At 43.4% G+C, this 13018-nt stretch overlaps 1 protein-coding gene across 5 annotated transcripts in view; it reads left to right on the forward strand.

The window, feature by feature from the left end:
• Positions 1–13018, forward strand: part of Klp31E (kinesin-like protein 31E) — a 107316-nt gene that overhangs the window by 50302 nt on the left and 43996 nt on the right. For all 5 annotated transcript variants that reach the window (XM_075671785.1, XM_075671790.1, XM_075671786.1 and 2 more), the window contains exons 4-10: positions 922–1104; positions 2622–2678; positions 2771–2860; positions 4028–4156; positions 4678–4875; positions 10324–10439; positions 11575–11770. In XM_075671785.1, coding sequence (XP_075527900.1) covers positions 922–1104; positions 2622–2678; positions 2771–2860; positions 4028–4156; positions 4678–4875; positions 10324–10439; positions 11575–11770 — 969 coding nt within the window. The remainder of the gene's footprint in view (positions 1–921; positions 1105–2621; positions 2679–2770; positions 2861–4027; positions 4157–4677; positions 4876–10323; positions 10440–11574; positions 11771–13018) is intronic.

The raw sequence follows: 13018 nt of genomic DNA on the forward strand, positions 1-13018 counted from the left end.
TGTGGGCTTTGCACTGAGACTGTGTACATGTGGCGGTATAGCTGTTGGGAGAACTCAGCATCTGGAAATGTCAGCACCCTTCCACTCTGTGAAGGATGACCAGCGAAGCTGTGTATGTGCGCCCCTTGATGGCGAACTACACCCCCACTGTGGGTCGGCCCAGCATTGCATTATCTTTGGGATCGGCCCACATATGGGGAGTGCGTAACACCTGCGTCACCTCCGCCACGGGTCGGCCCGACATTGCACTATCTTCAGGATTTTTTCCTACACACAGGCATGAGAGTGGGGAAAGTATCCCTCAACAGCTTCGCTGTAAAACTCCCAACTCAAAACTAAAACTGGCAAGAAAATTTTTTGTTGACTGTAGGTGAAAAAGATGTTCCAAAAGCCAGGGGAACTTTTACTTCAACAATCATCACTGGCTTTAGTCTACAATAAGGTATAACAAAAACATAGCATTTTGCCACCTATGCGGGTGGGTCTATACAGAAATTGCAACAAATGGGAGAATATATCCCTATTTATATACAATACTGCCGTAAACATCCAGCAAGGGGCCACAATTTGAATTGTAGGCATATCGATTGCGACAGATAAACTACAATTCCACAAATTCTCGTGGGCCCTGAGGTAAAATTTGGTCAGTGGCAGGTGCAATTTGGGGCAACAGCATCGTGCAGATCATCATGAGGTCATGTGGTGAATCTTGGGCAATTGCAGGTGTTTAATGACAAAACTCGGAAGAATCATTTGAATGTCATGCGTTTAAAAAATTAAGGGGAGTCCTAGAGTGTCATAGGCAAAGAGCTTTCACACATAACCCCATTGGCCTCCATCAGTGCTGTCCCATTTTATGTAATAGCATGAATGGTTGCTTTGCCACATCATGGGCTGTCATTGCTGGATCTCTTTATGCAGACTGGATCTGGTAAGACATACACAATGGGCACTGGTTATGACCTGCACGTAAATCCTCACGAGCAGGGAATTATACCACGAGCCGTGCAACACCTCTTTGATGGCATTACTGCCCGCCAGCAAGAAGCACGAGACCAAGGAAACCCTCCTCCAGACTTCAAGGTCAATGTGCAGTTTATGGAGGTGAGCATTTTTATTCATAACAGGCAGTTGCAGTAGACTGCAGCCAAATAGCCCATAGAAATTTGTGGCTGTTCAAACAGCAATAAGTGCACCTGCCATGGTATCTCAGTAGCTGTGGCATCACACTGCTGAGTTCGAGGATGCGGTTTCGATCCTACCGGCGGTGGCCACATTTTGATAAGAATGGGATGCATAAGTGCTCCTGTACTTAGATTTACGTGCACATTAAAAGCCCTCAGGTATAGCACATGCTGCTGTGCATATCTCAACGAAGTTTTGCAATAGTGTGCGGCGCATGGAGCTTGCAGGTACAGCACGAAGTCACCTTTATCTCATACGCTCTTTTCAACAGAAGCCTGCTTATCACTCTTTTCTGAATGCTATATTTCGTAATATAGCAGATCCCCATATCCAGCTGCCATTGGCCAATAGCCAACATCAATCAAGTTTAGATCAGTGCGCTTCTTCCTACTGTTACTGTGTATATTTATTGACGAAGTTTCATAAACAGGCTGAAGTAAGCATAAATGTGCTTTCAAAATTCAATAATTACTTACTTCCAGAAGAATTTGACTATTGTCTGCTCACACTCGGCAGCGGCTGCCCGTGTTAGAATTAAACTTTGGCCACCTTGTTTATCGGTGGTGTAGCCATTGAGTCTCTCTAATTTTTACTAGTTTTTAATGCTAAACTAGCCTCGAACCACGTGAAACTTAAGGTCCGATTACACGCACGCTTGCCAGTGCGCGCTTACTCCTGGCCGCTCCTGATTAGATGCCTTGGCAGGCTTCACTTCGTATTGAGCGGCTAATAGGGCTTCAAAATGCGCAAGCTGGATTCGTCGGTCAAGCTGGTGCTGGAAAAAGCCGGTCCACACCACATAGCACGGCCGGACTGGAGCATAGGAGCGCGAGCACACACACACAAGCCCTGTTGTGCACAAAGCAAACACTGTGCCAACACACTACAGTTACATGTACCTGTGGTCTGCTACGTAGCATAGATACAGCGGCTGCCACGGGGTGCCGCAACGAGTCTGCGGGCTGAGCACACCGTGGCTCGCTGAGGACAACCGCGTCCGGCTTAGGTTTGACACATTGTAGGCACCAAAACCTGAAGTAGTAGTCAAATTTGAACTGCATGCTATGGTGATGGTTCAGTAGGCAAAGCATTGTGGGCATGTCCTGCTCTGTTGTAGCCTTCGCAGTGCAAGGCATTATAAGAGTGGAAGCACCGTGAAGGGCTTGTTTGATTGCCAATAACTCTGCTTCTGCCGAGTTATTTTTGTGGCAAAGTATTCCTGAAATAGCCTATTTTAACTTCAAATCCATTTCTTGACTTCAGTGCAAGTGGTTCAGAGACCTTTAAAACCCCACAATTTAATCTTTCTTGTCAACTTTGTGATCATAGTTGCTGTCAAGCAGAAGCATACTTCTTTTAATAGCTAGGCTGGCTTGCATACTTATGAGCATGTTAAATTTGAATTGCTTTTTCTTCGGCATTCTTTGTTTTTGTAGCTTTACAATGAGGAGATCTTTGACCTCTTGGGCCCTGGCAAAGGCACGCACTATCCGGTAAGTGACACTGAAGTGTAGTATCCATAAATTCAAGCACGCTGTGTTGAAGATCTAATTGTTTCACTTATTTATCATTACTGCTCCATCAGGGTAGGAATTCCGTAAAGATTCACGAAGACTCAAAGGGAGAGATCTACACAGTTGGTGTGACGGTGAAGGCTGTACAGAATGCAGAACAGGTGAGCAATTCTTGTAATTCTCTACCATGTGTCACTACTAGGTGTATGTTTGGTGTTCGCTGCCGTGTGGTATTTCATTTCACACATAGAATCTCGAAACATGTTTTATAAAAGGACGCCAAAAGGAAAATATTTAGTCTAAGTGGACCGATAGATTATTAGTCTAAAAGTCCGTCATTGTTTTCTGTGTGCCAGTACATGATATTGTTGCATAGACAGTTTACACCTAAGGTCCCACTGCTGCTACTAAATTTGAGCCACCTACGCCGAAATGGGTGAATTGACATAATGTCCATGTGCTGTGCATCCATGTCCATGGGCTGTCCATATCCATGCTGTCCGTGTCCATGTGCATCCAGCCAGTGCTTACGTCGCATAAGTACATAGTCCACAACAGATGGCACCAAACTGGTTTTTCATTTTTGCTGTTTTCTCTCTTGCAAAAGCTCTGCTCTTGCTGTGAATTACAAATCCATAATTCAAGAATCCTAATCATTTAATCTTGCTTTTTTTTTCTTTAGACCCGCTGTGGTGGCATAGGGACTTTGGTGTTGTCCTGTGAATCTCTAGGTCGCAGGATAAAATCCTGGCCGCGGTGGCTGCATTTTGTTGTGGGCAAAATGTGTACTCCTGTTTACCATGCATTGGGTGCACATTAAAGAACCCAAGGGTGGTCAAAATTAATGTGAAGTCCCCCTCTACAGTATGCCTCATAATATGATGGTTTTGGCACGTAAAACCCCAGAACTTTTAATATATTTGGTTTAGTGTCCATTTATACTGTTGCACATAAATAAAGGAAGCTTGCAATGAGTGCACTTCTGTCTAGCTTTAGTGGAATATAAAAATTTTCTTATGTTCACCAGTGACCTGGCCATGCGGCAGCTTTGGGGCTCTAATGCCAGCTGCATTGTTGTCTTTTATTTGGCAATTCGATACTGACCACACTGCCACATAGCTTGCTGCAAAAGGCCATAGAGGCATGGCAGCGGCAACATTTCATTGCCTGTGAATCTGCTCTCATACAAGACTGAAAGAACTGTTGCTGGAAAAGGATTGTGTAAAATGCCAGACACATTGCATATAATTCTTCAGAAGCATCAGGGCCCTTCCAAGTTGTTCATTCATGTGTAGAATGTGGCCATATAAATGCTTTGTTGTGTGCAGGTTATGAAATGCCTTGAATCGGGGGCTCTCTCTCGGACAACAGCCAGCACCCAGATGAATGTACAGTCGTCTCGGTCACATGCCATCTTCACCCTGCACATAAAGCAGCAGAGGGTGGTCCAATTAAATGTGAGTGCATCTTGCTGAGGGCTACCTGACGGTGTGCTTGTAATGTGAGCTCCCATAAAAGGACAGTTGTGGTTGGGCACATTGAGTAGTGAATGTGAGAGGGAAAGAATAGCATTGGTTCGCATTCACAGTATTAATGCTTGCATATTTAGGCATATTGTCAAATGAGCTTATTGACTTTTGGCTTTATTTCATTTACTTTGTCTGTGCTTTCATTACTAGTACTTCGCTTTTCCTTTCAGGAAAAAATTCCTATTTCACCCCCATATTCAGAAACGCACCTTAACTTGAAGCGACGACATGACTCCGTCAAGTCCAGTGCAATGAGCATGTTGGGTATGTTGATGTCAGGTGCAGCCTCTACCCAGTCTTAACAAGTCAAGCTGTGCCTTCAAGTAAAGGTGTATTTCTGAGTTATGGGGTTAGTGTACTTGCAGTGTATGTATGTATGTACTTGCATGTATGTTGTGGAACCATTTGAACTTTTCTTCTAATCTAAATAGACGTCCATTCTTCCACAGGTAGAAGATGGTGATGCAGAGGACGAGGAGGAGGACAATGCCCTTGCTAAGGTCAATGGGGAAGGTTCATCAATCAACGAATTTGAAACCCTCACAGCGAAATTCCACTTTGTAGATCTGGCTGGCTCAGAACGACTAAAACGTACCGGTGCCACTGGGGACAGGGCTAAGGAAGGGATCTCCATAAACTGTGGCCTTGTAAGTTGCATTGTCTGATTGTTCCATTTTCTCATGTCTTTGTGTGCTTTCTCTTGCTATAGAATCAAGCATCCATTCAGTTGCCTAATCCGCTTACTGAAAAAGTGTGCTGCTGATTGGAAATTATTGCTCATTCGGACACCATTTGCTTTAGTAAGGAATTGTTATGCAGAGAAGTGTATCTCAAACTTTAGTGCTAGTTATAATGCCTCGTTATCATGAAATCGCTTTACTCGAAATATCGCTTTCTTCAAAATTTCTTCCTGTCCTGATCCAAACGCATGCATTTTAAGCTGCCTTACTCGAAGGGCACGAAAAGCTTGGCCCACTTAGAGCAAAGTGGCAAGCGGAGGCATCGCCGCCGTTGTGCATGCGATGTCAAATTAATACCGCCAATGAATAAGTCTCATGCAGGCACAGAACAGGCCACAAAAGTACCAAACCCATGACCGGTGACCGCCTAGTAATGGGTACCAAGTGGGTGCTGAGTGCTCCCAGCTGTTTACTGCAAAGCAAACGGAAGCTGTCAAATTTCATGGTGCAGCGCGCCCAAACCGTTACTCTTGGTCGCAATCTCATTGCTGGTGTCCCTCGTGATAGAATCCACACAAAAATAGTTTCCCTGACGCTTTGCGATGCCAGAAAACAGTTGTCCCTTGGATGCCGAAAAGTGGCCAAAGGACCACGGGCAGACTTGCACCATAGCATTCCATAGTGTGCGCTTGATAGTGTGTGCTTGATAGTGTGCGCTAGCATAGCATTCCATAGTGTGCGCTTTTGGTGCTTTAGAGCACCAGAAGTGCTCTAAAGAGCACGTCTGGTGCTAAAACGTGCTGGGTGTTCGACGTGGCCAGCTACGTTAACAAATCAGGAAGACGACTTTGGTTAAGCCGGTCTAGAAATTTGCTTGCCGCTCACTATAATCGGCCTGCATTGCAATAAAACATCGCCCCTAGCTTTGTTGCACTTCTGACGGTGCAAATCAACCAATAATTTGCCGAAAACACCAGAAATCCGAGCGTCGCCAGCAGCTAGTCAGGCTGTGAACCTGTTGGGCCAATGCAAGCAGATGTTTCTCTGTGCAATTTTCTTGAGCCGGTCACGCTCAATTCGCGCCATTCGACTTTCGACAAACTGTCTAAATGTGTGGTAGGGTCATTGATTTTTTTTCCTAGACATTTGTCAATGGTGCGGATGTTTCTGTGCGTGGACAGACACTCGAACCATAGAATTAGCACAGTATCGTCGACAATGATGCACTGAAAAACTCATTTTGCCAACTTCACAGCTGCACACCTTGGTAAAAAATTGCACAGTGATCATGCAAAGCCCCTATTGCAACACCGTTCAGTTTTCACGATCGCGTTGCATACCCACAATGAGCAGCTAATAGTTTTTTGAGCACAACAAACACAACCTCAGACTCGAGCCACAGCACTTACGGCACTTTCCAGCGTGATCGTAGTGGTCTGTGACCTCCACACCCCTTCCCCTATAAAAGCAGCCATTGCCTTCCCCTCCTCATTCGCTCTCCAGTCTGCAAGCAGTGTGGACGTCGGTCACTCCTCTCACTTGCCTTCATGTCAACTCCTCGCTGCCAGTTTCAACGTCGCTGCTCCTTCAAAGCTTTCCTCTACTTCTACTTGGTCTCCACAACTCCGATCGCCTTTCTTCCTTTTATGTGAAGTTGATGCTAAGCCCACACTTGTAACCGTCGCCATCACCAGCATGCACCGACGAGGAAAGCGAGATGCCCTGACAACATTTTGAAGCTTCTGCCTTCTGTGTCGCCCGCTGTGTTCAGTCACTTTGGTGCCGATGGTGCATGCGTTTGGATCCGTGCTGCAGGCCATGTGATTGTGTGTTATTCGGAGTGCTTCATTAGGTGTGCCTCGTGTGTGCTTTTGTGGTCTACAGTGATAAATGGCTCCATCAGTCTCCGGGCAAAGGTGTCTGACTTTGGAGCAGAAAGTTCTGTTGATACAAAAGTGGAAAAAGGCGGCCAGCAGAAAACTGACATCGCGAAGGAATTTGGCATACTGCCGTCTACTTTATCAACTGGATTCAAAAACAAGGAAGCTGTGCTGGATGGCTTTGAAAAGAGCTTCTCGGCAAAGAGAAAGAGGAACTGCGATTTGAAATACCCTGAAGTGGAAGGCGCACTTCTACAGTGGCTGAAGAATGCCAGGATTGCAAATCTCCCCATACATGAACTTGCCCTTACTGCAAAAACCAAAGCTCTCGCCTTCCAAATGAGCCATAAATATTTCATGTGCAGCAATGGCTGGCTTGAACGGTTCCAGAAACGACATAGCATGATCTTGAAGTTGGTCGTTGGTGAAAGCGCAGCTGTGAACTGCAATATTGTGGACGTATGGCGCCAACATCAAGCTCTATTTGAAAGGTATGAAGACAGACATATGCAACCTAGATGAGGCTGCATTCTTCTACAAGATGCTACTGAATCACAATTTCGCTACCGCTGGTGCATCCTCATCCGGAGAAAAACAGAGCAAGGAGCATGTCGCAGTGCTGTTTGGTGCCAGTGCAAGAGGCTAGGACAAGCTTCCCTTGTTGAAGGCAGAGTAGCCGTGTTGCTTCCGAAATGCTACTATTCCAAAAGGAATGCATCTACAGAAGTAACAAGCTAGCATGGATGACTGCTGCTCTTTTTGAAGACTATGTGCGCCTTCTGGATAGGTGGTTCAACACAAAGAATCGGCAGGTGCTTTTCATAATTGACAATTGTCTGAGCCATGGGAAGATCGACAACCTCAAGGTGGTCGCTGTAGAATTTTTGCCTGCAAACACAATCACAGTACTGCAACCGATGGATCAGGGCATCATTGTGACCACCCGGAAGCTGTACTGCAAGGCTCTTTTACAGCGCATGCTCAGTGTATGACGCCAGCAAGAGGTACTATATTAATTTGCTTGGTGTGATCCATTTGCTGAACTCTTCATGGAAAGACCTCGCACCTTTGAAGGTAGTCAAGTGCTTTGCACATGCCAGCTTTTCCCGCACCTTCGTCCCGTGACCCTGATGATGACCAGCCTGACAATGACCGGACTTGCAGCAATCTGTACAAGGCTGTTCATAAAATTGCTGGCCAATAGGTAGAAGGAGACTTCAAGACATCCACATTAGCTGACGCTGCTGCTCCCGTGGTCACCCCATCAACGGATGCAGATACTAATTGATTCTGTTGGTGGCCCTGACGAGGACAAAGAGCCAGCATATGATGAGAGATGTGAAGTGCCAACTAGGGTGCCAGACGCGGGAGTAGCTACATCTGCTGCGAAATCAAGGTTGAAAGCATGGGCAGCGACCACGGCCTCATGCAATGCTTGGTCAAATTAGAGCAGTGGTTGCGCGTGCCTGGTAAGAACTTGAAACAGACAAAGCTCACTGCATTTTTTGCACATGAATAAAGTTTTGCTTCACTGAATACATTGCATTTCGACTTCCTTGCAGTTGTGGTGCAATTAAAGCTCGACTGCTTTAGCTTTTCTTGAGTGGTCTCTTATACCGAATTACCGCTCATAACGAATTTTTTCGCCATCCTGCTGACTTCGTTATAATGAGGGGACTACTGTGTGTACGGAACAGATGCTCAAGTAGAAACATAGCCTTTGTTAATTTGCAGCTCCATGATTAAAATTTGGGTGCTGTAATGTTGCTTACACTCAACTAGTGTTGCATAGCCGAGGAAAGAAAATTTTCTGTTCAGTTGAAGGTTAGCACTATTTCTTACTTTTGCTTGTTGCAGAACATGGCAGAACAAGCCTGCTGCGGAACACTGCTTCAATATTTTTCTCTGTAGCCTTGCCACTTTTGTTTTTTTCATGTTTGGTGATGCCACATCTAACAGTAGTTATCAGAATGGCTATAAGCATGCTAACTCAGTGCCCTATATACTCTGAAGAACATTTAATGTTTTGTTTGTATTGAGAGAATACGACAACACTTTTGAACGGGACAGGATGACAGACATAAGCGCTGACTATTCAACCATAATGTTTATTTCTCATCTTGCACCATTCAAAATGGCTGTATTCTTTGCCCAAGTATGTACCACCTGGCTGAAATTTGCATGCTGTTCTTCGTATTAACCAACCACTTTTAATCCTAAAATCTTGGTTGTGTCCCGAGCCAAATGCACATGCAAAGAAAAATTGAAGCGAGCATAATTTTTTTTATTTAGTCAGCTAATACACCTTGGGCTCTATCTGTTTAATTTGGCTGGGAACTAGCCTAGTAGCTGTTTAGTTTTGCAACAAATATGCTGTACAACCACAGGCTCATCTTGCTTTTCACTTGTCACATGCCTGCAGACCAATTCGTTGAATTCTGAGCTTGCAACTTGTGTAGCATTTGCAGAAGAGGTCAGTTGGCCTTCTGTGCAAGGACAACAGAACCCAACTCTTATCTTTATTTATATCGCATCGCAAGACTGTTTGGGGGCATCAACAAAGTTCTATGGGGGGCTTCACTACAGGCCATGGTGACTCTACAAGCATGTGCAGACACTTAGTCTTTGGTGCACACAAAATTATTTTAATCGCAGAGTTTAATCGCTGAGTTTTGCTTGTCCTAGCTTTCTGCACCAGTATCGCCATACACGAGCTGTACTCGCCCATTCCATACATTTTTCTTCATCGCCACTGAACCTAAGGATTGTGACTAAAAAAAAGCTACTTATTTTCAGATATGTCGATTATGGGGGTCGACCCTTTCACCTGTGCTGAGGAAAAGTCTCTCCTAGAGCAGATGTATTTCATTAATATTGTGGGTGAACACAGAAGATAAATTGTACATGTAATATCTTTATCAAATGAGGATAGAATGTGTAATAATTTGCTGTAATAAAAAAATAATAAAAGTAAATTTTCTGCATCATCTTGCAAAAAAAACTTGGGAGTAGAGTTGAAGGCCGACTGCAACAAAATGTTCTTGATACATAAAAGGCCTAGTTTCAGGTGGTGCTTATATAGAGCAGTCTCTGTGCTATATTTTCCATTTGAAATTGAGTGGATGCATCGTAAAAGACTTGAAAAAGTAATTTTTTAATACCAAAAGTGAACAAGAAAAGCATTGCAATTACTGTTCGCTGGAAGTGATTCACGACTCGTTAGCACGACCTTCATTATTAGTTGCTGCCTGCAGCGCACTGAAGAAAACTCTTAGGAGGCAACATGCTCGGACTTGCGTCATATCCACTAACCACTGGGTGGACGTGTAGTGTGCTTAGGTGCTATTCAAAGGCTGGTGATGTGAAAATTAGAATTGCCGGCCCTAAAGTTTTACCAAGATTGCTTGAGTAGCGTATACTACTCATTTATTAGTTATTAGAATTAAATATTGTTTCAGTTGGCCTTTGAGAGAAGCCCAGAGGATGGTTGTTATCTGGGCTGCTTCCTCCCTTTAATGTGGCTCCTCTCTCGCAGCTTGCACTCGGCAATGTCATCTCTGCCTTGGGTGATGCATCGAGGAAAGTGCTGCACGTCCCCTACCGAGACTCCAAGCTTACGAGGTTATTACAGGATTCACTAGGAGGAAACAGGTTTGTGCAGTGTGTTTTTTATGCTTCTTATCATGCTCGTAACAGGTGTGACATGTCTTGTGCAGTTTTGGCACAGGAAGCCACAATGGCACAAATTTGCCGAGCAGTGATGGTGCCACTGTATAAAAACTTAACCAAACACAAAGTTTGTTTGATCCACTTATAAGAAACAATATCCAGTAGTACAAGTTGCTTTTATGTCATACGTACCAAAACATTTGATATAGGTGAGCACATGCTATAGGTGTCGTTTATCTGAGAAGACTTCCTTTGCAGCCTGTGAACACAACAAATTTATTGACTTCATATAAAAAGCATCCACACCAATGTACATACTAGTGGTCTTGTGGTTGCATCTGTGTTTGTAGATTAAGCACAAATGGCAACATTTTGATGCTAAAGTAGCGTCTGTCACCTCTGGTTAATGCTTCTGAAAAACAATCTTGTGCAGAATGAAATTTCTCGTAATTTCGCATCCTTGTCTCTCACAAGCTATTAGCCCCACGACAATGAAATGTGCTTGAAATGTAGATGTGTCCATTCTCTGACTGTGCCTTCTCTGACTTCTCTGACTGTTAAGTCCAATCCATATGCAAGCTGTCTAGCAAAAAAACGTAAAACTTTGAAAATCAAATAAAGGCCATTTTTAGTTTTCTTTGAAAAAGCAGATTTTAAAGCCTGTGATATGTTCTATGAAAAGAAAAAAGCACATTGCCACATTTCTTGGTTTTCTCAATCTGAATGGCTACAAACTCTACAAACTTTTTGTTTCTCAGGTGCGTATGGTTTGTCGACATGCGACACATTCCAAACAAAATGTTGTGGTTACGACCGTTGCACAAATTGTGAGATGTGTGTGCCCAAGAAAATCGAACCCTGTAAATTTATCTCAAATGTTCTAAATGAAAGCAAGCGACTATATGCCAAATTTCAAAATTTTTGGATGACATCTAAAGCGATTTCTATAGAAATAGTTTTTTAAACACGTTTAATAATTGCTTCTGTATGCTACCGTCTTTCATGTGTGCTTTGCGTTGTCATTCGGCTACAGTATTTTTTTCTTTCCTGGTCCTTTTGCATGTTCATTCATGTCCAATTTCCCTCGGGTAACATTCATCGCACAATTTCTTTTCAGCCGTACCCTAATGATCGCCTGTGTGTCGCCATGTGACCGGGACTTCATGGAAACATTGAACACCCTGAAGTATGCCAATAGAGCAAAGAACATCAAAAACAGGGTTACTGTGAATCAAGACAAGTCAAGCCAGACCATCACAGCCCTTAGACTGGAGATCCAAGAACTGAAGTTGGAGCTGATGGAATACAAGCAGGTTCGAGTTCTTTTCCAGTAGAGTTACTTGCTTACCTTTTAATCTGTAAAATCTCGAGGAAATGGAGAAATGTTTTTATTCACAAGAGTTTCATTTACTGAGAAAGATGAGCAGGAGTACAGTACTATGTAATATACCTTCTTAACACTGCTGCCTAAAATTTTATGCATTAAGTGAACATAGGAGCTAGTTTTTACAAAGAATGACCAGATGCTTTAGCACAGCATCTACAAAATTTATAGTCCATCAACTGCACATGCTATGCATTAAAAATGTATAAATTCTTTCTTCAGACCTTGCTGCCACTTTTTAAGGATGGCATCCTCCATAGAAAAGGCGGTGTTGCAATAAAAATCTGGGTTCAGGCGTTTCTGCCATTTCGCTTACAAAACCAACCAATTTACAGGTGTTCCATGTAAATGGCAATTCTGCATAAGCGATTTTCTTTCACTGAAAATTTGCTGTAAGTAATGTGAGGCTTTCTGTTCATGAATGGCTGGTAATATGTGCATGTAAATTGTAATTCTACTTTGTTCACATTGAAGCCCACGCTTTCCTAAGGTCACGCATTACGTGATGCCATCGTGCAAAAAAGGATCTTCCACATCTGCTCAACTTGGCTCTGAGTGGCGCTAGCCAACACTCCTGGGGCTAAATCTAGTAAAACACAAATACCCAAGTTAGTGGACGGTTTGATAACCATCGCTGCAGCATAACTGGTAATGCAACACACGTGCAATGCAGAGGTTTTGGGTTTAGCTCCCACCGGCTACACATTATCTTTTTGTCCACTTTCATTTCCCTTTCTTTGTTTTCTACATTTCAATTTTAACCACAGCTAATATCCCCAGTGCTTTCCTTGGCTTCATTGTCTGTTGTCTTTGTATGACTTTGTTCACTTTGTATTTTAGCTCCAGTAGTATTGGAGATTGTTTCGTTTTGTGCTGGTTCAAAAAATCTTCATCCTGTCAGCATAAGGGTGGATGTATTGTTCAGTATTCATGTACATTACACTGTTACGTTGCTACTTAACATTAAGTGCCACAGCACATAGTACAGTTGGACCTCATTATAGTGAATTCGCATTCTATTTGAAAATTCTTTTGTTACATCAGATATTTGTTAGCACATATTCATTACATGCTGGCAAGGAAAATTTTACTTCGTTATACAGTAGAATCTTCTTAATTTGAGCCCACTTAATTCGAACTTGTTTATTTGAACTGACGCTGTGGTCCTGTCAAAATT

This window comes from Dermacentor variabilis, chromosome 10 (genome assembly GCF_050947875.1).
Source record: "Dermacentor variabilis isolate Ectoservices chromosome 10, ASM5094787v1, whole genome shotgun sequence".
Lineage (NCBI taxonomy): Eukaryota > Metazoa > Arthropoda > Arachnida > Ixodida > Ixodidae > Dermacentor > Dermacentor variabilis.